The sequence below is a fragment of the Sarcophilus harrisii genome, chromosome 4, assembly GCF_902635505.1.
Source record: "Sarcophilus harrisii chromosome 4, mSarHar1.11, whole genome shotgun sequence".
NCBI classification, from domain to species: domain Eukaryota; kingdom Metazoa; phylum Chordata; class Mammalia; order Dasyuromorphia; family Dasyuridae; genus Sarcophilus; species Sarcophilus harrisii.
Window position 1 is genome coordinate 449353948 of NC_045429.1, and position 24324 is coordinate 449378271.

A 24324-nucleotide genomic window follows, 5' to 3' on the forward strand; every position below is an offset into this window, starting at 1 on the left:
CCAGCCCAGCTGCTCCCCCTCTCCCCGCCTCCCGCCCTCACCCCCAGATTGTCCCTGCAGGGCCTGGAGCTCTGGGACACCTTCAGAACCAATTGTCTTACACATGTTCCTGCCCCTAATGTTGTCATCTGGGGAAACTGAGGCTTAGAAGTTCAGGTGCCTCTGGAGAAATAAACACAGTCAGCGATCTTCATGTTCTCACACACTGAACAGCTATGATTTGGGGAAATTGCTTCTCTGCCTCAGTTTACTCATCTGTTGGATGGCCTTGGTAACAGCCCTTAATTGATGAGGTTATTGTGAAGACCAAATGAGGTATAGTTGTAAAGCTTTTTGCACAGTGCCCAGCACACAGTAGGCATTGTATAAATCCTAGAAATGATTCTTCTTATTAAAAACATACAGGCACAAGTGTGTCCAAGGAAGAGATATACAAAGAATTCCAGCTAAAGGACTTAAACCATCGTCCAAAATAACTCCCCCCCCCCCTCTGATGCAATTGGGGTTAAGTGACTTGTCCAGGGTCACACAGCTCCAAAATAACTTAAAAAAAAAATGAGAAAAAACAATGAAATATCTCATTTGTGAAGGCGGATTTTTTTTTTAATTTGGTAGAGTTAATAGAGATGGAAGATATGTTTGACCCTATGAAAAGAAAACATTTCTGTACAACAGAAAGTATAATTAAAAATGAATTTAAATTAAAATTAAAAGAAAAACATCATATTGGGAAGCAATTTAGAACACGTGTGGCAGATAGAAATGGGACAGCTCTGATAGCTGAGAAGCTGTGAAAAAGGCCCAGCATCATTCTCAGTCTGCAGTGGGTCAGGAGTGAGGGCCCCGGAGTGAGCAGGTGCAGAGAAGAAAAATACAGCTTGAAGAAAGTTCAGGTTCTAGTCCAAAGGCCTCATAAAAACAGCAGGGGAGGGGTGCCGGCTTCCATTTGTCACATGGGCGCAGCTATCCAATAGCTATCCAGCTAGCCAGGGCAAGGTCAAGAGGAAAGGGAGAAGTCCTTTCTTTCTTCCCTGCTGAATTTGCAAACTTGCAGAATCCCTTGGGAGATCAGCCCGGAAGCAGACAGTAAAAGTGACCCAAAGTGATCCGCACTTTCAGTAATGACTCGGACGTTGATTAACGGTTTTACCTGAACCTAGAACTTAACCTCTGTATCTCAGTGTTCCCATCTGTAAAATGAGGCTCCTAAAAGCACCCTCATTCTAATATGAGAGGAATTAACATTATTCAAAGTGCTATGTAAATGCTCACTCTTACTGTTACCATTACTCTTCCTTTGGAAAATATACCTTGGAAGTATTATAAAAAACAAAAAGTGATTTTTCACTTCAGTTGGAAACTCTCACACATGTATTGTACACACTCACACACGTACGCACGTGTTCACATTCAGCCCAAATGCACTTTCACCCCACACATATTCCCTCCCCCTCCCAATGTTCATCAGTAGATGAATGGTTATATGACAGTGTGGGAAACCCTAATGTTTTATAAGGTTTGCAGAGAAACGTGGGCAGATGGTAATCAGCTGTGTTCCCTGGAGTTGCCCAGAGGCAGGCCCGGGGACTCAGGCTGAGCGTATTCAAGAGAATGCTTCTGTGATTGGTCACTTCCGAGAGGGGTCCCGCAGCACGGGCCCCCTGGACGACTTTGGTCCAGTAGCCCAGAGTTGGGGAGGGGAGTATTGCAGTGGTCTACAAATGCGTCATCCTGACAAAGCTTAGAAATAATGGAACTTAAGGGAGGCAAAGTCAGACTTGTACCAACACAGTGAGCCAAGTATCAACTCGTGCACCTGGAGGGAGGGAGGGAGGATTATTATTATTAATTTTTTTTGGCTGAGGCAATGGGAGGCAAGTGACTTGTCCAGGGTCACACAGCCAGGAAGTATTAAGTGTCTGAGGCCTGATTTGAACTCAAATCTTCCTGACTTCAGGGTTGGAGCTCTAGCCACTGCACCACTTAGGGGCTCCACAGTGATTACTTTTTATCTGGAGATTGATTTAAGGATAAATAGTTCTGAGCAAGTTTGGTTGATTCTATTGATGGTCAATTTTGAGTTAATCTTTTTTTTTTTTTTTTTTTTTGGATGTGTGAGTGAAGAAATTAGTGAGCTTCCGGAAGACCAGGGCAGACTTGGAAGACATCTGCTGAGAGGGGATGGCGCAGGCCTTGTGGAAGGGAAATTTTAGGCCAGCTCCTTGGTGGGAAACGATGTAATCTTGCAGTTCCCCGTCAAGGGAGAATCCATGTTCTTCAGCAGCAAGAGCAGTTTGACTAGAGAGCGTAAATTTGTTGTGATATCAAGTCAATGATTGGAAGAGGGTCAGAGGTGGGGACCACAGAGGGCCTGAGGGGGCAGGGAAGCTGAAGAAGAAGCTTAGGAGGAGATGAAGGGGCAGGGAACCAGAGGCATGAAGGAAGCAGCGTCACAGGTACTGTGGACCCAGCCTGCCTCTCCTGTAGGGGGCTCAGGAGAACAGAGGGACAAGTTGTTGGAGTCGAGGTTGGGTTGTTCGAAGGGACCTTGGCCCCCAGGTCTGAGGGTAGAGTCTGGGTCAGTGCTTCTGGAGCCCAGTGAGCTCTCGGGGCACTTTCTCCTTTCTGGGAAGACCTTGGTGGATCTGAGAATCTGCAGGCTTCACCTTTAGATGTTGTAGTTAAAACCAGCAAGACCCTCCGGTTGTTTGACAACCAGTGTCGCTTCTCAGCCCGAGGGGGCTTTCATCTTGAAATGTGCTGCTCTGCTGGGGTTGTGGCCCCAAGTTCAAGGTGGGAATCCAGCCCTTCCCCCGAGGGCTCTGAGCACAGGGGCTACTTTTTCATCTTTGCTTCCCCTTAGTCCTCAGGAGTGGCTTCAGGCCCTAAGCCTTGACATGGGGAGCAGCGGAGGTCTGGATGCAGTTCTTGCTGCTGCTTTGGGGGGTGGGGGCCGGGAGTCAACCTCCTCAGCCTCATCCCCAGTGAACCAACACATTCTTCTTGTTTAGTTATTAACTCCTGGCTGAATTTCATTTCCTGGGCCCTAGGAAGCACATTTGTTATGTTTAGCCTCTAAATGATTGTCTAGAGCTGGGAAATCCAGAGCCGTGGCCATGGAGGGGAGTTTTGGGGTGCAGGTGGCCAGTCCCTGGCATGTTTATCTCCCCCTCCCTAGGACTAGGTTTGAATCAGGGCTCTTTAGAGGGTGAGGGTGATCTGAGGCTCTTAATTAGCTTCCCTGATTCCATAGGCCTCAGACTCTGAGGCTCCGAACTGCTGGGAGGCCGTGCTTGCTTTTGCAGAAGGAGTAGAAATAACCAGTCACTTGGACCTTACAACCACTCGTGGGTGTGAGCCAGGGCCCTCTGCTTGGGCCTGGGGATCCCTCCTCCTTTCTTCCCAGAGCCTTCCCATTCTCCTCTCTTGAATTGTCTGCATTCTTTGGGATGAGAATAGTTTGTTGCTTTTCTTTCTCCAAGCAACAGATCCTTTTAGCTCACTGGGCCTGGGGGGGGAAGGGGGAGGCCTTGGAGTCTCCTCCTTGTGTACCTGGGAGGTGGCGTTCCCGATCGCAGACGCCAGCTTTCAGGGCATTACGAGATTCCACACGGGATTAGGTAACCTTGCACTGATGGTAACCTCAGTTCTGGGCAGGGGTAGGGAGGAGTCCTGGGGGGGGGGCGCGAATGCCCACTTCTGTAACTGGCACACCTGGCCTTTGCAGCTCCCGCTTTTTCTGGCAGCTGACAGCTGAATTTTGCTCCTTCCTCCTTTCTTTTAGTCTTTTTGTCTGTCTTTATGTGTGTTTTTTTTTTTTGTTTGTTTGTTTGTTTTGTTTTGTTTTATAATTGTTACTATGAACTAACCAATAGGAGGAAAGCCAGTTCTGTTGAGAAAGGCAGGGATCGAGGCTGAGAGTGTTTCACCTTTGGGCCACTGTTTCCAACTCAGAACTTGGCTTCTGTGTGTCTCTGGGCTGTGCGCAAAACCCGCCTTAGGATAAAGGGAATAGAGTTCTAACAGCCTTCATTAAGTACTTGCAAAACTTGCACAGGTGAGTAAGGAGAAAGTCATTTGGAAATGACTTAGCTTGAGCTCCCCAGAGGCTTGTTGGCGGGTAGACTGCCCGCTTGTCTTGTTTACTTAGCAGCCCCTGGATACCACAGAAGGAGCCTGGGCCTGGAGTCCAGTGCCCGTCTGTGTAATCTTGGGCAAGTCTCTAGTGGGCATCTGGAGAGCCAGCAGACATAGCAGAGCATTTAGGGTTAGGGCTAATGACCACACACCTCTCCCCGGAAGGCCCTTTGGAGTCCCACGCAGCAGGCTGCGTATGTTGAGGTTCTGTCAGTGCTTCTCTGTTTGAGAGATGCCTTTCTCCCTTCCTGCCTGTGGGGTTTCCAGCTGGTGCACCCAGCCCCCAGGAACAATAATGGCGGCAGAGGGGCTTCCCAAATAGTCCCGTGGAAATAAGAGAGAGAAGCTCCCCGGCATAGCTGTCACTTTGGAGCTCAGGAGTTGAAGACTCGCCTCAGGACTCCAAGGGCATAAAGAACAAAGAGTAATCCCTTTTGGAACATTTGTTATTTACTATCATAAAAATCAGCCAATAAAAGTAGTTCCTATTTCTACTTAAAATAGTTCCATGTAAAAGAAATACAGAGGGTCGATCACATGGTGAATTTGTCAATGTTCTCTCCACCTAGCAGCTCTATCTTGACAGTTTTGCTCAGAGGCCTTTTTTTTTACTTTGTTACACACCTGTTTCATCACGAGACAGAACAGTAGAAGACGGTGAAAGCAACAGAGACCTGAACAGTTCAGGACACATTTCCTCCAGAGTGAGTAAGGACACCATTAACTACTACTTCTTTTTAAAAATAGAAAGTCAAGCCATATAGCAAGTAGTATTTTTAAATACAGAAAAGGAGTGAAAAAAAATCAGCCTGATGATTATATCTCAGTGTATCTCATTCATGGACCTCCCACTCCTGCCGAGCTTTGTAATTTTGCAACACTCACTTCTGATTTTTTTGTTGTTTTCTGATTATATGTTGTTTTCTTGGCTTTGTTTAATTCACTATCTGTTCGTATGAATATTTCCGTGGGCCTCTATATTCATTTTATTTATTGTTTCTTGTATCTTATGATATCTTGTATTACAATATTACACATACACACTCTCTCCCTCCCTCCCTTCCATCTTCCTTCCCTCTCTCTCTCTCTCTCTGTCTCTATGTTTCTCTCCCTCTCTGATTCTGTCTCTCTCATCTCTCTTTCTCTCTCTCTCTCTCACACACACACACACACACACATCCTCATCTGTAGAATAAGTTGGAGAAGGAAATGCCTTCTTTACCAAGAAAATCAAAATGGCGCCAGGAAGACTCAGATATAACTGAAAAACAACTAAAAACAATAATAACTACACTCTCTTTTGGAGAACTCTTCATATCTTTTGATCACTTGTCTGGAGGGGAGTGGCTTTTATCTATTGATTAGATATACCTGTTATCTATCAATTAAATATATATCAAGCTGTTATCAGAGAAATTTGCTACAAAGATTTCCCCCCCATTTGAACACTTAATTTTGTTTGTGCGAAAGCTTTTCAGATTTCTCTTATAAAATCTTTTTATCCTTTTAAGTGCTTCTGTTCCCTTGTTTGATTAAAAATACATCTCCTACTTATACCCATGAAAGTTAAATGATCTGTTTCTCTTCTGATTTCTCAATGATGCAGTTTTTGATATTAAAGTCACATGACCATTTAGAATCTGGGTGGAAGGAGTTGGGCATTCCCATTTTTCAGCAATTTTTATCAAATGGGGAGTTCTTTCCTAAATAGTTTGTGTTTTCTGGTTTATTGAAACTGAGTTATTGAGTTCCATTCTTTCTGATTGTCCTTTATTTAGTCTGTCCCCCGGTCTGCTTCCCAGTTGAACCTCTGTGTCAGTTCTGAGGACCGCTGCTTTGCAGCGTAGTTTGACGTCTGGTTCTGTAGACAGTTGGTACATTCATACATGTGCATGTTTTCCACCACATAGAGATGCTATGCTCTGGAGCGTCTGTTCTATTTTTGAAAAACAAGGATAAAAAAGGTCTTTTAAAATTCTTGTCCCCGCGTCCCAGAGGTGTTTTCAAGAAGGGAGAAGGAGGAGTGGTGGGAAACAGAGGAAAACAAAGGCTATTTGCACTTGGTCCCTCGCTAATAATGCTTGGGGTAAGGGAGGCTCCTGACAGGGTTGCCCACACTTCTGTTCTTAGCAGTGATAATTGACAGAAGTGATTGGGGGAAGGGGATGTCCCCCTGTGTATACTAGGTCACAGCTGCAGGAACAAAGGCTCCTTCGAAGCAGGACGAGGCCCACTGGAGGGTCTCCATTCTGCATGAATTTAGTGGTTTGTGTCATGAAAGGAATCCCCCCACTGAGGGGGAGTGGGCTTCGGTTTGCATTATTTAATGAGGGGAGACAGGATTTACCGTGGTGGGAAAAGGCCAATCTGGACCCCCCCTCCTTGGAGTCTCTCTTGGTGCCACCTGGAAGCCCCTCAGATGCAGCGGGTCTTGGAGGCCCCATCCAGCCTTCCCCAGCCTCCTTCCGGTTACCTAGCTCAGCAGGTCGGGGGGCAGATCCTCTCTCCCCTGCAGCCCACGTTTCTGGGGTCAGTTGCCAGATCTCATTATTCCTCGCTTCACAGCGGCTTTCCTGTTGCCTTGCATCCCACCTCCCCTCCGGTGTACTTCACTCTCAGGGTGAGCCAAGGGGAAGCCTGACAGAGACCGGAGACAAGTCCTTCAGCACTGTCTCCCCTTAGACCTTGACGAAGACAGCCCAGGTCCTGAACCTAAGAGCCCCGGAAATAGTGGTGGGCCCCAGACCAGTGGTCTAGCTTCCAGCCCTTGCAGCTGTCCTTGAGGAGAAGGAGCCCGCCTTGCCCATGACAGCTGCTGACCAGTCGTCACCAGCAGGCGGAGAAGCAGAGGAGGCCTGGAGGGGTAGCACCTCCCACAGCCCCGGTTCCACCTCTGGCCGTCTGTCATCTGGAGAGGCCTTTGGAGAAGCTGCCGGCTATCCACAGCAGCTTCTGGCCCGTAAGCCGGCTTAGCAGAAACAGGGGCAGCACATGGCAGACAGCTCAGACCCCAATGGAGATAGCCTGAGACCCGACCCAAGAGCCCGTCGTCGTCGTGTTGCTGCGGGAGCTCCAGCTATCCAGGATGCAATGTAAAAAACCCGTAGCTGATAGGTATTTGTCAGTGGAAATGACATCCAAAAAGGGCGTCTGCTTTTCCATTCCTTGCACCCTGAGGACCAGGAGACCTTTCCAACTTACTCATGGCTGAAGCCCCAGCACGTATTGTGTCCCTCATCAGAACTGAGCTTCCGGAGAGCAGAGCCCATCTTTTCTAACCGCCTTCTCCCAGTTTCCTCATATCCCCCTCATATCCTCAAATCCCTTCTGTATTTATCTTTATTTTTTCCTGTCATCTTAGCCACTCTGAGAGATCTTTAGAGGTACCTCAGAATTGTCTTAATTTGCATTTCTCTAATCAATAGTGACAGCATTTTTTCATATGACTAGAAATACCTTTAATTTCTTCATCTGAAAATTGTTAATTCATGTGCTCTCTTTATCAGTTGGGAAATGGCTAGTGTTGTTATAAATTTGAGTCAATTCTTTCTATATTTTAGAAATGAGGCCTTTATCAGAGACCTTGAACATAAATTTTTTTTCCCCAGGATACTGTTTCCCTTTTAATCTTGGCTGCGTTGGTTTTGTTTGTACAAAACTTGAATTTAATGTAACAGATTCATTTATTTTGCCTATCATAATGTTCTCTGGTTCTTTGGCCATAAATTCCTCCCTTCTTCATAACTCTGAGAGATAAACGATCTCATGTTTTCCAGAATTACTTATAATATCACCCATTAGGTGTACATCATGAACCCATTTTAACCTTATCTTGGTGTAGGGTGTTAAGTGTTGGTCAGTGTCTAGTTTCTACCGTACCAGTTTCCAATTTTCTCAGCAATTTTTGTTAAATAGTGAGTTCTTATCCCAGAAGCTGGAGTCTTTGGGTCTATTAAACACTAGATTCTATAGTTATTGACTTTTGTGTCTTGTGAACTTAAGCTATTCCACTGATCAACTCCTCTATTTCTTAGCCAGTATCAAATGGTTTTGATGACCACTGCTTTATAATACAATTTTAGGTCTGGTACAGCCTAGCTTCATTTGCATTTTTTTCATTAATTCTCTTGAAATTCTTGACCTTTTGTTCTTCCAGAAGAATTTTGTTATTTTTTCTAGCTCTATAAAGTAACTTCTTGGCAGTTTGATTGGTATGGCATTGGATAAGGAGATTAATTTAGGCAGAGTTGTCATTTTTATAATATTAGCTCAGTCTACCCATGAGTACTTGATAGTTCTTCCAGTTGTTTAGATCAAACTCTGTGTGAAAAGTGTTTTGTAATTGGACTCATATAGTTTCTGGCTTTGTCTTGGCAGGTAAACTCCCAGAAATATTATCTGCAGTTATTTTAAATGAAATTTCTATCTCTTGCTCCTGGACTTTGTTGGTAACTTATAGAATTATTGATGATTTATGTGGATTTATTTTGTATCCTGCAATTTTGCTAAAGTTGTTCATTGTTTCTGGTAGTTTTTTAGTTGATTCCCTAGGGTTCTCTAAGTATACCATCATATCATCTGCAAACAGTGATAATTTTGTTCTCTCATTACCAACTCTTAATTCCTTCCATTTCTTTTTCTTTTTTTTGCTAAAGCTAACATTTTTAATACCGTAATGGTGATAGTGAGCAACCTTGTTTCCCAATTGGAGATTTTTGATTCTTTTTGCCTTTCTTACTTGATAAGGTCCATCCAAATGGAGTCTCTCAGGCCTCTGGCCCGCCTCCCTGGGCTTAGTCTCTCATTGGGGTCAGCCTGGACTTTGCCTGGAGTTTTCTTCTCCCTCCAGACTTGGAGCTCACGGTTCTAGAGCTTGAGGGAACTTCCTGGTCCTTGGCTCCAATTCCTGCATTTTACAGTTTGCATTTTCACACGGAAAGATGGAAGCTCAGAGAGAGGAGTGGTTTACCTAAGTAAGGAGCCCCATTTGAATCTGGGCCTCTTGACTCCAGATCCGGCATTTTTCTACATTCACTCTTTGCCTCTCTGTTGATGAGGAATTCTGTTCTGCTCAGACCCTTCCAGGGTTCCCTGTTGCCCCTACACAATGGCCGTCCAGGATCAGGAACGATTCCGCTTTGGGGCCGTCCCTTAGGACTCCTCCCTTATGCTCCCCCCCACTGCCTTTCCCTTCCCCAGGTCTGTGGTCTCTTTCCACCCTATTTCCTTGCCCATGACTCATCCTTTAAAATTGATCTCAGCTGCCATTCTTCTCTCCTCTCCTCCACGACATCTCTCCTTTCTGGGAACCCTAGTGTTATTTCCTTGCTTTATTCTTTATAATAAAGAAGTTATGAGCCTAAGTTATGAGCACAGGGGCCTTCTCTAAATCTGTGCATCTGTCCTCTGTCCCGCACCCCATGATGCCGAAGACGCTCCATAAATATCCGGTCTTAGAACTTCTCCACGTGCACATCGAGGCTCTTTGGCCGTCGTCGGGGTGGTGGGAGCCAGGCCCGACCCTCTGCGGGTCCGGCATTGGGTTAGCCTGGCCCCAGCCTCCAGGCGGGTCTCTCTGGGCAGGTCTCTCTGGGCTTTGTTCTCTTGCCCGTCTCAGTGGGTGTTTGCTGGCCTGGCTTTCTCCCTGTCCTCCCAGCGTCTGAGCAGGTGATGGCTGCTCGTCGTTGAAATAGCTCTGAGGAAGGTGGCGCTTGGTCTTGGTCCCAGAGGTCCCAGAGGAGGGTGGATTTGTCAGCCACTCAGGCGGTGACGGCAAAGTTGGGAAGGCCTGTGCTGGCACACGGGCGGCCTGGTCCCGGAACTGGGACATGGTGGAGCAGGGCCCGGATGGCTTGCTTCTGACTCCACTGAAGATCAGCTACAGACTTTTCCTTGTTTTCTTCCTTCTCCAGTAGTTCCTTCCCAGGCCTCCCTGTGACCGTCCCCGCCAGCGTCCCCAACAACCCCTCCGTGAGTGCCCCTGCTAGTGTCCCCAGCGTGCCCGTGCAGATGCCGAAGCCAAGCAAAGTCCAGCAGGCCCTCGCAGGTAAGGCTCTGGGGTGCTGGGGGGGGGGTGGGGCCGCACCTGGCTTCTTGGGGTTCTGATGAAGCCCAAGGGCTCTCTGAGAGCATTTGAGCCCTTCTTCGTTACGCTGTGACCTCCGGGGGCCTGGTCATGCTCCCGGGTGACCTTCCAAAAGCTAGATCAAGGGTTGGCGGTTTTCTTTTCCTAAAGGATTTTGTATTTAAAAGATTCCTTTTTGAGAAATTGAACAGTTGTGACCTCAAGTCTCGGACTATTCTTGTGGCCAGAGGGTGAGATCAGAGCGGGAAGCTGCCCCTTCCCCTTCTGCAGGACAAAGTGAGATGCTTCAATCTGGGAGATGTGGCAAGAGCTTGGAAAAAATCAGCACGGGGAGATGGCGTAGCCTTTCTGTAGCCTGACAAGCCCAGTCTGGCTGGGGCCACAATCTCTGCGAACCTTTTCCCTTTTTTCCCTCATAAGGATTTGCTGATGAATCGCTTATTATATGTTCAAGAGGCCTCATGGAGGATGGCAAGGGGGCTTGTAATGAGGAGGCTGCCAGAGAGCATCTCGGGCACCAGGAACCATCTTGGCCGGCAGCGGGGCTGGGGTGGAGCCCGAGGGGCTTCTGGGGCCTCTGGGTTCTTTCCTGGGTTCACCTTTGTGGTCATCTGGTGTTCCCAAGTGATGTCTCTCAGGAGGAAGCTGAGGGAGGCGGCCTGTCCTCAGCCATGAGAACCCATGTTCTTTGTCATCCGAGCTCTTCTGTTAATCACAGACTGGGAATCTCCCAGTAAGCTTTCTTCCTTAGCCCCGTATTAATCAGTCTTCTGCAGCCTTTGGTTTCTTCCTGCACTTCTTTGTAGAGCACCTGATTGTAGGCCGCAAGGCTCTGTGTGGGCGGGATTGGGAGGTGGGAGCCTCCGTCCTCCAGGATTGGCAGTCTGGTTCTACGCTCAGAGGGCCCTGATCCCCGGGAGGTGACGTGTGAAGTGGGAATGAGTCAGACTGCGGGCGGGGGGGGGGGGGGGGGGGGGGGGGGGGGAGAGGGCCGGGCAGGGCCACCATCCCTCCAGAGCCCTTTGGGCCCGATAGAGATCAGGACACCCAGAGAGGGCCCAGATGCAGTGGAAGAGCTGGGGCTTTCTCAGGGCTCGGTTAGAGGCAGGAAGTGGACGAGCCTAGGATGGGGCACGAACATGGACCAAGTGGTCTGGGGTTCAAAGTACCCACCTCCTCATTTTACATGACCTGGGGTCCAGGGAGGTTCGGGTCACACAGGAAGAGGAGGTGGCAGCAAGATGGGAGCCTGATCCGCAGCCAGGGAATATGTACACTTAGGAGCCTCCCCAGGAGGACCCGGGAGGTCACGGATCCAGGGGAGAGAGGCCAGTGAGCTACAGTCCTCCAGATTCTCCCAGGGAGCTTTGAGGATTATGGAAGTTCAGGATGGAGAGAGTTGAGCTGGCCCCAGAGAGATGCTTAAGTGGGGGCAGAGCCGTGGTCAGCGAGAGCCCGGGCAGAGAACAAGCGGCTGAGATCCCTGGATGGGGCCAGCCAGCGGGCCCTGCCGCCATTCTGTGGGGAACCCGGGGAGACACTGATAGAAGGGGTCCCCCTCCCCCCCCAGTGGCCAGCACCAGAGGCTGCGATGAAGGGATGCGATGTGCAACAGAGGTCACAACCCCGGGCGTGAGCGTGTGCAGAAGGATCAAGTCTGGCCTAGGGTGGCAGGGAGGATGCCCATCAAGTCACGTATTTGCTAAATGACAATTAGGTACTTGAACAAGGGGCAGTCCAGGCTCCGAATCTAAAACACCCCCTTGACTTTTTTCCTTTTTTGGAGCAGCAGCAGCTGGGGTGTCTAAAACCGGTCTCTGCCCCCAGGCCCCGGGCCTCCCTGCCCTCCTGCTCTGACTGTTTAGGTCGCAGCAGGAGGCCAGAGGAGCCACAGCCTGCGAGAAGTGGGAGCCACGGGCCAGACGTCCCAGGGAGGGGGCTCTCTGTGGGGCTCAAGCCGTTCTTGAGGCCTGGGCAGGTGGAGGGTTGGGAGGAGAGTGGCTCAAGACCCCCACGTGTCCTGGTTGTTCAGTTGTTTCCAGCTCTGGATGACCCCGTGTGGGGTTTTCTAGGCAAAGATACGGGGGGGAGGGAGGGGGGCTGCCCATCGCCTTCTCTGTCCAGCTCCTTTTACAGAAGTGACCGGCCTGGGCTCACTCTGCTAAGTGTCTGAAGCCGGATTTGAACTCGGGAAGAGCAGGGTCCCAGCCCCAGGCCTGGCGCTCTGTGCACTGTGGCGCCCCCTAGCGGCCCGTTGCCCTTGCTCTTACCTTTAATAAACTTCCTGAGTTTGGGAGGGGCCTTGGGAAGGAAGCTTGTGTCGGAGTTGTGCTTCTGCACAAACACCGGCGCTTGGGGCCCCTTCTGCCGCAGTTTCACCAAGAAGCTGGTCCGGGAACCAGAACCGAGGCCCAAACTTGAGCAAGGGACTCCCCCGGCCAGGCTGGGGAGTGGGGGAGGGACTGCGGGCGGGCTGCCCTCTTTGCTTTTCCCCATAATCCAAGGTAACGGGGCCCGAACCAGGGTGGGTTCTCTGTGGGTGACCAGAAGGGGCCCAAGTGGACAGAGTAGTTGAAGCAGAGTTGGGGGGATGGTGCAGGGGAGGCTGATGGAGATAGGGAACCTCTGGGATGGGGCTGAGGGAGGGAGTGTGGTCCCTACGACAGTGGGGACTTGGAAACTAGATCTTTTATCCCCTGTCCTGTGGCCTTAGCCTTCTGGTCCCACCGACCCCTTTGCATTTTCTTTCTTTTGCTACTCAAGTCCTCCTGGGTAAGAGCCTTCTTTGTTATTAGTTCTAATTAAACTAAAGCAAGGAAGCCCTGATGGAATCGTGGATGTCTAGAGTCCCAGGCCCTTGGTCCCTTAGCTGGTCACGGTCACGTCAATCCGTGGTGACTCCCATTTTCCTTCTGAAAGAGAAAGGCTGGATAGTGGAGGGGCCGGGTTCGGTTTCTGCACATTTAGCCCAGGATTAGCAGAAGGGCAATTAGTGCTTTCTGTGAGCTTGATCCGCTGATACAGCTTTTGAAGTCTGGGCGTCTCTCTGGCGACCCGGGAGCAGTGGTAAGGTGAGAGTGCTGGTCAGTCCACAGGCCTCTGGGGGCAGTGGTCTCAGTGCCCTGTGCCCCCTCTTCCCAAATGAAATCAGAGATTTTGGAGGATGTGATGTTCTGGGTGGGGCAGTCTCTCAAGGCCGGAGGCCTCCCGTTTGCCCTGCCTAAGCCGGCTAGTGTGGTTGGGGGTCGGGGGGCGGTTAGGAAAGCCTCAGGTCAGAGGGTCCTGGGCGTCCTGCCCCAGCCGAGGCTGCGCCCTGGCTCTCGTGCTTCTAACCCGTCTCCTTTCTGTCGTCTCTGACCGCTCCGTCCTCAGTGAAGCTGCTGCAGTCGCTGCCGAAGCTGCTCTGACCCCGGCCCGGCCCCGGCCAACAGCACAAAGGGGCCTGGCCGGCACGAGCTGGGCGCTAAGTGACGATGGGGATCGGGGGGGCTCGCGCCCACACTCCCCGCCCCAGGTTGTGCCCCTGGAATGCCGGGCCCCCGGCCTGGTGGTCGGGGGGGGGGGGGGGTCGGGGCTCCCAGAGGTCACTGGCTTTGGCTCGAGTTTGATTTGGGTCTGGGGGGCTTTTACTTTTTACTTGCTTAATTGATTCCTTTTATTGTTTCTCCCCCTGTTTCTCCCTGTCTGCATGTTTGCCTTCACCCCCATCCCACCCTCACCCCGTATAGGCATGACGAGTGTTCTGATGTCAGCCATCGGACTCCCCGTGTGTCTTACTCGCGCACCACAGCCTGCCAGCCCTCCTGCCTCCTGTATGCCCACTAAAAATCACAGCTCAGTCAAGAGACTGAGGAAAGGGTCCGTGAAAGGTAGTTGCTGTTCACCCGCGCTCCCCGCCTCCTCCTGTCTCTGCTTACGCAGCGCTCCTCTCTCGTCTCCGCGGCCTCGCACGCCCTCCTCCTCTCTTGTCTCCGCGGCCTCCTCGGGGTCGGAGCCCCGCTGCTCCTCCCCCTCTGCCGCGGGCGATTTCCAGCCCCGGCTCAGCTGCCTCTGTGCGTGAGCCCTGGTCTCAGCTTTTTCTAGGGAGGGGGGCCGTGGTGGCCGTGCGGGAACAGCCTTGTCCCCCTAAGTGACGTAGCGATGGTTGAGCGGAAGTTTCTGCAGGGAGCATGAAGGGGACAGCCAGGGCATATGTTGCCCCTTCCATGAATCTCCTGCACTGCCCAAGAGACGGCCTCAGGCCCACCCCCCTGCACTGGGGGCATGAATAATAGTCGCTCATCTGTGTTAGGGAGCGCCCATCGAATGAGACATTCCACCCGACTCCCCGGAAACCTCTTGGCTTAAATTTGGGAGCCATTCTTAGCTCCCTGGGGTCAGGGGAAAGAAACAGAGGCCAGCTGTGTCCTAAGCCTGTCTGAACTCTGGGACCTTGGGCGGGATTCCTCTGCTTCTGCCCGAAGAGAAGGAAAGGGCTAGATGGGATGAGATCCAAGTGTTTCTGCCACTGTCATTTAAAAAACCACTTAGGAGGGAAATGGAGAATAACGATGATAACCAGGAGCTCATGACTGGCACACAGGACCTGCCAACTAGCAGCTCTCTGAAGTAGATGCTGCTGGGCCCATCTCGGAGAGCAAGCATGGCTAAGAACTGTCAGACAGAATTTGAACCTGGGTCTCTCTAATCCCAAGTCTAACATGCTAGCCACCGCGGGTGGCTCCCAGTGGGGAGATAGCTCCTGGCCTCTGGGACATTGCCCCTCATCCTGCACAGAGTTAATCTGAGAAAAGGACTGAGCCCAGACCCCACTGCTGCCCTCTCTTCTTCCTGCTCCCCCCCACTGCCGGTGCCATCCCCCTCAGGTCCCTTCTGTCGCTGGTGTACAGCCTTTACGTATCATGGGCTCCCAGAGGGCCCCAAGGATAGCATCTGTCTCTCTATGTCCCCAGTGCTTTGCCCAGTGACTAATAAACACTTATAGGCTTTTCCTAGCTAAACTCTGCAGTCTCTGGGTCACACAGACGGTCTTGGTGGTGACCCTAAAATGTCCCCATGACTTGCCACCACCTCGGTCCTCAAGGAAAGTAATGTATCCTAGGTATCGTTTGTGTTTAGGTCACCATTAACCTAGGCAGCCATAGGCAAAGCAACAAAGAAAGTTCGGATCTGGCCTCGGACATTTAACAGGTACTGGCTGTCGGACCCTGGGCCAGTCCCTTAACCCTTGTTGCCTTGCAAACAACCAAACAACAAGCAGCAGGGCTTCCGGCCCTTTCCTGTACAGACACATAAGGGAGTGCATGCTGGGTATAGGGACAGCCTTTGTTTCCCCCCCCCCCCCCCCCCCCCCCCCCCCCCCCCCCCCCCCCCCCCCCCCCCCCCCCCCCCCCCCCCCCCACAGAAAATGCGGAAGGCAGAGAGAATTCCCAGGAACTCATACACAGACACACAAAATGGATAAAATACTCATGGTAGCTTAGAAACAATTGGTACATTTTTCCCCCTTTTCCATCAGAGAAAACCTGCACTTGGAGCTCTGAATGAGGGAAAGGAGGCTGTCTGCTGGGGGCTCCACCTGGTCATCGAATCGGCCTCAGAAATCATTTAACGTGCACGTGTGCCCTCCCTCCAGCTTCCCAGTGCCCTGGTTCCAATACAGCTGCCATCCCTAAGGATGCAATGTGTCCTTGAGCTGCCATTTCTAGGCTCAATTTCCCCATCAGTTTTATGGCTGAGGACAAAGACCTCCTCCCAGAGTATTAACCTGGTACTTTTCACCGTTCTCCAGACCTCACTGGGAGGCTGGATTTGGGCCCGAGTGGAGCAGCTTTACCTTTTGGTCTCGAGCTGGAAGGTGTAGCCCAGAGTCATCTCCCGGCCTGCCACATCTTCCATTCCGTTGTCCTGAGAAGAGGAGAGTGGGAAGGAACTAGTGTGGGTCCCCTCGACTCCAGCCTCTCGAGGGCAGACTTGCTGCTTCTAGAAATGCCAAGGGCGGCCCTGAGGCGGCTCCTATGTCCCCCAGAAGTTAGAGGTCATTCCGAAGAGTGCTGCCCGTGGGGCTCTTGTGCTTCAGTCTCTGGGGCTCACTCTGTTGCTTGGTCTTCTTTAGGAGTTATCGGCTTGGAGCTATTAGAATACCCCCAAATTAAGGCTAATTAGAACAATGAGCATCATCAATTTACAGTTGACTATTTTATACTAAAGAACTAGATGGGGGCCAGTGGGCAGAGTGCCGGCTTGTAATCAGGCCACCCAGCTTCCAATCAGAACTCTGCCAATTGCTATCCGAGGCACCTGGGACAAGCCACATAACTTACCCGGGCCACAATGGCTCGTCTTTAGAAAGAGGGGGCTCAAGGCCCACGATCCTGCTAAATGAATGGAGTTAAGTTGTCTCCCAGATAGAAAAGTCATTATGGACTATGGCACGGAGCAGACCGAGTGTGCCTTGACAGGTGCCCACTGGTTTATCTAGGAGAAGGTCCCCCTAGATTCTAGCACCTACCAAATATTTTAAAAACTTAAGTTTTCATAGATCATTCATTTTTCTTCATTATCTGCATTTTCCCATATATCTCTCCTTGTCACAGAGAATTATCTCTTCCAATAAAGAATAGAAGAAAAAAAAGTATTGACTTAATTAAAGTTTTTGGCCTCTCTTCACTAAGGAGCTCTTTTGGGGGCTAAATACGGTCATAATTTCACATTTTGGTTTTGTTTTTTCCAGTAATTATTTCTTTAAGCTTCTGCTCTAAACACAGGTGATACAGAAATCCTGCCTTCGAGGGGCTTACGTTCCATCGGTACTCCTCAAAGCATTGCTTTCCCCTGCTTAGGATGAAAAACAAGAATCTTATAAGAGGAAGTATAAATAATAGGGCATAGAAATGACGGTGAATTTTCAAGGAACTCATTGTTAATGGGACAGAGTTAATATTATTGGCTGGCAATTGGTTCCAGTAAGGTCTCATTCTTGCCTGTTTGCTCAGCCTGGGGGAGCTGCTGGGTCTTGTTCTGATGCCCTTTAGGGACCCAAGAATCTGGAAGACTTTGTTTTTCACAGTGCATCTTCCTTAGGGCAAGAAATCCAGCTCCCCTGGGACAAAGATATGCTCTGAAGATTGCTTTTTGTCTGTGAGGGAAGCTCGACATTTATGTTCTTGATTCTTCCTGCCCCCTTTCACCAGTGGCTTCTTCCCAGAAGCCTTTGTGTGTTGGGGAAGGAGTTTCAGCCTGGGTCACTCTAGGTGGCTGGCTGGACCACTGTAGAGGTAAGAGGCTTTGAATTCAAAATAAGCGGAATTAGGCCACGCTTTCCTCATTGGGTAAATGAGGAGGATGGTTCAGAGGCTCTCAAGTTTCTTCTAGCTCTAAATTGATGATCCTGGTCTTCAGTCCTTCTTTTAAAACTTAGCTTTGCAGCCATTTTTGGAACACCCGTGCACCATTCCATTCTTGGATTCAATTATTCAATTTCAATTACATTTTCATTAATCTATAACCTCTTACAGTTTCCTTCGACTTTCGTTCCTAGACTCCCAGCACTGAGAATGCTCTTGAGGGGCTCCTTTCTGTGCTTTGCTCAGTATTCAGCCCACAGATCCTCGGGCCTCCCTCTAGCACCTCAGCTGCTATACAGGCGGGGGGGTGGGGCGGGCATCAGGCTTTTACTCTTTCTACCCAAGGACCTACTTGCCAGTTCGCTCATTTATTCTCTGGTCATTTGCTTTTTAACTGTTTAAAATTTTATGTTTAATTAACACACATTTTTTCCTTCCTAATCAAATGTGTAAAATTTGCCAAACCAGTTTCCAGGCTGGCCTTGACCAGGGTCTTGTTCTGCCCCCAAGGTCGGCCCTTCCCTGGGGGAAATGGGCAATGGGTTGTGGGATGGAATTGTGGTGGATCATCCCGTTGAAAAGCTTTCTTAAGCCTTCAGATTTTTCTCTTCGTCCTGGTGGTAAAGGCCCCCGACTTAGACGTTACCTTACAGAGACTTCTCGTGTCCGTCCTTTCACTTGCTGCTTGACCCTGGGAGAGAGGGCTGGGTGTGGCCCATCTAGGTGGTTCTGAGACCAGGGCAGGAGAAGTAGAATCAGGCTCTCAGCGCGGTCCAAGCCCCCCACTCAGTCTCTCTCCCTCACAGCCTTCGTTTGCAGCCAGCCGCCCCTGCTTTGTTCTAAACCCTGTGCTTTAGGAAGGCCATCAATTAGGTGTTGTGTGTCTGTAGCGCAGGAATAATGAGGATGGGGAAGAGACCCAGTCTCAGAAGAACCCCTTCAACATAGCTGGGGCAGAGGGAAGAGAAGGAGCTCAGTCTGTGTGTGCTGGAGGAGAAGCTGTTCTGTGAAGAGGGATTAGGTTTATGCTGCTGGGCCCTAGGGGACGGGACTAGGAGAAAAGGGACTCAGCTTGAAAATAAAGTGTAGACGGCCCCCAAGTCCATCCAGAAGCATGGCCACTAGCCACATTGAACGGCAGGAGGGCCTTAGGACAGGAGGAGATCCGGTCCAGGAAGGGCCCGGGGCGGGGGGAACCCGCTGGGCAGTCCGGGCGTGGGCCCCAACATCAGCGTCTCCTCCCTGGAGAGGCCTGGGGTGCAGCTGAACGGGGCGTGGGCTTGGGGCTGCTCTCAGCTGCTGCTGCCTTCTCTTCTTGCCACCCGAGCGTTCCCCGAAAGCCGGTCGTGGCCCTTGTCTTGTGCATGGAAAGGGCGGCTCTCTGGCCCGTTCTGCCTGGGGCCTCTGGGAATGTCTCTTCTCTTTGTTGGCCATTAACCTTCTCCCATCTTCCTTTTAACTGATATTTTTCCCCTGGCAGCTTGGACCTCTCTCACTTGCTCTCCTCCCTCTGGCCTCAGTCCTCCCCCCTCCACGGACCTTAGGCAACCTTGTGCTCTTCTTCTCTCGGGTCTTTTTTTCCAGATACGACGTCTCAGGAGCCCGAGCAGGTGCTTAGGAACTACTCGGAGGAGCTGAAGACGCCGCCTGATGAGGTGAGCCGTCCGTCAGGGGCAGCTTGTGGCTGTGGTAGCCTGGGGTCCTCGTGGGCCTGGGTCTCCCCTCTGGTCTGGGCCTGGACCGCTCCCACAGAGGACGCCCATGGGGCTGGAGAGCTCTCTTCCTCCCCCCCCCCCCAATGTCTTCCTTTACCTAGATGGCACTAAGCCCCCAGATGCTGGCAAATTGAAGGAAGTTGGGTGGTTGCCCAGTGTAACCAGGCCCCTGGGACACCCCAGTTAGCAAGGCAGGTCCATAAGCATGTACTGAGTGCTTACTGCGTGCTGGCCAGGGATAGACCCAGCAGGAACTGGGGTTTCCGGTCACTGGGAGCTAACTTGTGGGCCCCTCCCCCCCAACCCTAATTGGAAGTTTCCTAGGAGACACTTGAGTAAGCACCAGCTGTGTGTGTATGGGGAGCTAGTTGGTGCTGAGCCTGGAGTCAAACTCTTCTGAGTTTAAATCTGGCCTCGCTGGGTGGTCCTGGCCAAGTCACTTCGCCTTATGTGCCTCAGTTTCCTCATCTGTAAAATGAGCTGGACAAGGAAGTGGCCAACCGCCCCGGTATAAAGGAAACCCCAGATGGGCCACATTTCGGGAGCACGTGTGGGCCAGGCCCTGTTCCTCAGCCCCCTCTAGCATCTGAGCATTTCGCGTGGGAGTCGGACCGTTCCCCCTCTCACTGAATTCCCGCTGGTTTCCCTTTCCTGGGCACTTGATCCTTTCCCCTGAAGGTTAAAGGCTCAGAGCTGCTGCAGGCCAGATTTGGGTGAACCACCGGCCGTCTCCTGGCCTGGACATTAGCGGCCCTCACTGCCCCTCCTTTCCTTCCTGGTCTGTCCGTAGGACTGCATCATCTGTATGGAGAAGCTGTCCACCCCCTCTGGCTACGGCGACGTGATTGAGAGCAAGAAGATCGGGCCCGACGCCGTGGGGCGGCTCACCCGATGCAGCCATGCCTTTCACCTGCTCTGCATGCTGGCCATGTACCAGACCGGCAACAAGGTGCACCTGGGCCCCACCAGCCTGTCCCGCTGCCCACGTTTCAGAGGGCGGGCACAGAGCCCATGACTGCTGGGGCTCCGAAACCTTTGTCTGGCTCTGCCCAGTTCCCCCCCAAAGAAGGTTGAGATCCCAGGATTGGGAGTTAAGACCAGGGCTTCATTCCCAGAGACCCCAGGTGACCCCAAAGACCTTGGCCCTTGCTGACTGGCCAAGGTCATGGGCGAGTAGCCTTTGCCTTCTCCCCACTCCCGTATCTCCAGGGATTGGGACTGGGCCAGAGCCACGGTCACCGCCCATGGTTCAGTGAGTAACGGCGGCTCTGTGGCTGATTTGCCGTAGGATGGAAGCCTTCAGTGCCCTTCCTGTAAAACGATCTATGGGGAGAAAACTGGAACTCAGCCCAAAGGGAAAATGGAGTTTGCCGTGTTCAAGGCCTCCCTCCCCGGCCACGAAGACTGTGGGACGATAGAAATCATTTACAACATCCCTCGAGGAATTCAGGTAGCGTGGCTAGGACCTGTTGGCTCCCTGGGTTCCTTGGGAGCTGTGGGGCCCCCGCTCCGGCTTGGTTGCTGCCTGGCCGCCCTTTCCTGCTCGCCGAGAGAAACGGGGAACTGGCGGCCAGGAGGCGAAGTGAGTCGGCGGCTCAGGTGGCGGTGGGTAAGATGTCCCGGCGGCTGGTCCATCCCTGGGCGTGGGGGGGAGATAGAACTGCTCCGGAGGGGCGCAGGCTGCAGCTCTGTTTTCTTGTTGCAGGGCCCCGAGCATCCGAACCCAGGGAAGCCATTCACAGCCAGGGGCTTTCCCCGCCACTGCTACCTGCCTGACAACGCCCAGGGCCGAAAGGTAACAAAACGCCTCCTATTGTGGATTTAGGATGTGGAGTGGCTGGGCCTGGAGAACACAGACCTGGGTCTGCCTGGCCGGCCTCACAGACCTTGGGCACCCCTCAGGAAAACGGGGTGTTTGTTCAGGTTCCACGACAGAGAGGTGCAGGGAAATTCTCCTGCGTCACCTGCCTGGTGCGAGGAGGCCGGCGACGTGTGCCTCTGTCAGCCCGGCTTAGAGACGCTCCAGGGGATGGAGAGAGGCCCAGAGCTGGGCCCAGCAAGGGCAGAATGGAGCAGCAGGCCTGGAGGGCCTGCCCTGCCCTCTGCTGGGGCCATCTGGAATCGAGCATCGTCTGGGAATCCTTCCTGCAGATTTCCCTTTTTTATTCTTTCCCTTTAAAAGTTTGAGGTTAGGTTTTGGCCTTTTGGCTTTCCCGGGTTTTAATCATGAGCAGCCTCCAATGGTTTGTTCAGTGGTTAGTGTGGAACACTGTGCATTGGGCCATGGATGTTCTGTACTCTGCCCTCAATTCATCCAGAGGAAGGGGCTCCTGCCCATGGTCCAGCTCGGGACTCCTGACCCTGTCAGGGTGAGAGGAGATGTTTTAGGGTTGGTTACTGAGCCAGAGTGTGACTTTTGAACAATAGCAATGACAACCAGTAAAGCACTTTACATAATTACCCCAAATTTGGATCACATTTTATTTTATTTTATTTATTTTTTTGCTGAGGCAGTTGGGGTTAAGTGACTTGCCCAGGGTCACACAGCTAGGAGGTGTGTCTGAGACCAGATTTGAACTCGGGTCCTCCTGACTTCAGGGCTGGGGCTCTAACCACTGCGCTCCCCAGCTGCCCCCGGGTCACATTTTAATGACATACATCTGAAGAGTGTTTTAGTCTCTGTCTTTTTAAACTGAACTTGGGCTTGGGAGAATTAGTTGGGGGAGAGAACTAGGAACTGCTCATTCCAGCAAATCTGTCCCAGGTGCCTACTGAGTGTAGAACCGGGCATTGGGGTGGTAGAAGGTTTAGATAAAAACAAGCCTCTGCCTTTGTGGAGCCCTTTGGGGTGCCTGGCTTCCCCCCCCCCCCAGTGCCCACTTGAGAGCCCCCCAAGGCCTTTTTTCTCTTTATTGAAAATTGGGCCAGCTGAAACTTGGGCTTTCCCATGGAAACATTTGTGAGAACCTATTGTGGATTCTGCTCCAAATGCATGGCCATCTCTGACCGTATTTCTGAGCCTCGGTTCCCTTTTCTGTAAAAAGTGGAACAGCAGTCTTGTTGTGGGGCTCCCATCGTGTGCTGGGGTGAAGAAAAGCCCCTTGGGAGCTAAGTTCTGTGAGGCTGCAGGGGACCCCCGTCGAGGGGAGTGCTGTACACTGGGCTTGCCGCATCCTTCCTGCTGCACTCTGAAGGCTAGGATGCGCTCTGCCTCACCCCGCCCCCGCTGTGAGCCACACGCTCGGGACCTCGGCTCACGGCTCCCTCCTTCTTGCTTAGGTTTTGGAGCTCCTGAAGGTGGCCTGGAAGAGGCGCCTGATCTTCACGGTGGGAACCTCCAGCACCACAGGTGAGACGGACACGGTGGTGTGGAACGAGATCCACCACAAAACCGAGATGGGCCACAACGTGACCGGCCATGGCTACCCCGACCCCAACTACCTGGACAACGTGCTGGCCGAGCTGGCCGCCCAGGGCGTGACTGAGGACTGTCTCGAGCAGTAGCGCCCCGGAGCCCCCGGGACGGAGCCGCCGGCCGGGGCCTTGCGGTCTCTCGGGGCTCTGCCCCCGGGGACCCACTCAAGCTCTCTAGCTCACACCGCCTTACGTCCCCGTCTCGTCCCTCGCCCCGTCTGGAGCAATAACGCGCTTGGGGGCTGGTCTGTGACCAAGCGGTCCGGAGCGCGTTTTTACCTAAGGTCTCGATCCTTCCCCACGACGCCGATGCCGTACACCGGGGGTGTCTCGCTACACTGGATGCCTGGAAGTTTTTCTCGTTTGCACATCGTGACTTACGCGACTCGATCTGTCCGCAGAGAAGGCCGCGAGCCCGGGTAGTCGTCTGGCGGGTCCGAAAGATGCAGCTACCTCGATTAACGCAGACCCGTTCTGTCTTCTGGCTGGGGTTGGCTCCACTCGGCTGGGGCCCGCAGGTCCGAGCGGCCCAGCTGTCCTGGGGGCTCCGGGTCGGCTCTTCCTTCATACCTCACTGCTGGTTTTAGGAATTTCTATACTTTTTTCTTGCAATAAACTCCGAATACCTGTAAGCACGTGGCTCCGTTACTTGCGTCCGTGCTGCGCCGAGAGCGCGGGGCCCAGAAGGCCAGCTGCTTGGGTGAGAGACTCGAGCTACCCTCTGACTCCAGCAGCCACTTTTCCTCCTCCCCAAAAGCTGGCCGAGACTTTTCCTCGGCCTGCACCTCCTCTGGCCGTTTCATAGCTTGGCTCGTTCCAAGAGCCGGATGAAGGACGGTGGAGTTTGTTGTGAGATCCTCTGTGGAGAGGAGTGCAGGAAGCTCCGAGGGGAGCATTTTAAGCCGGGGGGGAGGGTCAGAGAATTGGGGGACTCCCACCTGCTTACCCCACATGGCCACACTCGGGCTGTGTTGTTGGGGGACGGCCCAGGCAAATGCTCTTCCGGGAGTTGTTGCAGAACCTCACGGCCAGAGCCAGTAGTGGCTGACTGGACCCAGGTCTGTGGAGAGGGAGGCAGGCAGGGAGGCGAGACCTGGGCCCAGACGAACCTTCAGAACCTAAGCATCCATGGGGTTTTAAATACTCGTCTTTTTTTTTTTTTAATTCCCCTGATCTTCCTCACTGCCCCTCTCCCCCCGGGAGCCATACGGCTGGCTGCCCATCAGCAGCTTTGGCACTTGGTAATGGAGACAAAGCGTGGCTCAGGGTACCTGGTCTAATCCAAGGGAATGGAAGTAGCCGGAGTCTGCAGCTGACCCCCAGAGGTGGGAAAACCAGAACTGAAGCTGGGGCTAAATGCTGGGAGGTGGGTGGGGGAAGGGAGCCGGCCCAACCTCCTGAGGAGTTGGTGATGGACCCCGGAGCTGGTCCTTTGTCCTGCTCTGTGACATCAGGGAAGTGCCAGGATGTGCAAGTGAATTGGAGGGAGGGAGGGCCGGCCAAGGTCACCTGTCCCCCAATCCGGAGCCCTCGGATGGACCTCGAGCCTTAAAGGACATTTAGATGGGGTATGGGAAGGGGGCAAGGCAGGAATGAGCCATAGAAATGGTGCCCCTCAGTTAGAAAG

At 52.1% G+C, this 24324-nt stretch overlaps 1 protein-coding gene across 5 annotated transcripts in view; it reads left to right on the top strand.

Moving 5' to 3' along the window:
* Window positions 1–23011, top strand: part of DTX2 (deltex E3 ubiquitin ligase 2) — a 68223-nt gene extending 45212 nt beyond the window's left edge. For 3 of the 5 annotated variants that reach the window (XM_023503779.2, XM_031967989.1, XM_031967988.1), the window contains exons 4-10: window positions 10050–10183; window positions 13951–14091; window positions 19153–19223; window positions 20074–20232; window positions 20572–20733; window positions 20989–21078; window positions 22563–23011. In XM_023503779.2, coding sequence (XP_023359547.1) covers window positions 10050–10183; window positions 13951–14091; window positions 19153–19223; window positions 20074–20232; window positions 20572–20733; window positions 20989–21078; window positions 22563–22787 — 982 coding nt within the window. In that variant the 3' untranslated portion in view covers window positions 22788–23011. The remainder of the gene's footprint in view (window positions 1–10049; window positions 10184–13950; window positions 14092–19152; window positions 19224–20073; window positions 20233–20571; window positions 20734–20988; window positions 21079–22562) is intronic. The other 2 variants (XM_031967990.1, XM_031967992.1) reach the window with 2 other exon arrangements.
* The last annotated feature ends 1313 nt before the right edge of the window (window positions 23012–24324 follow it).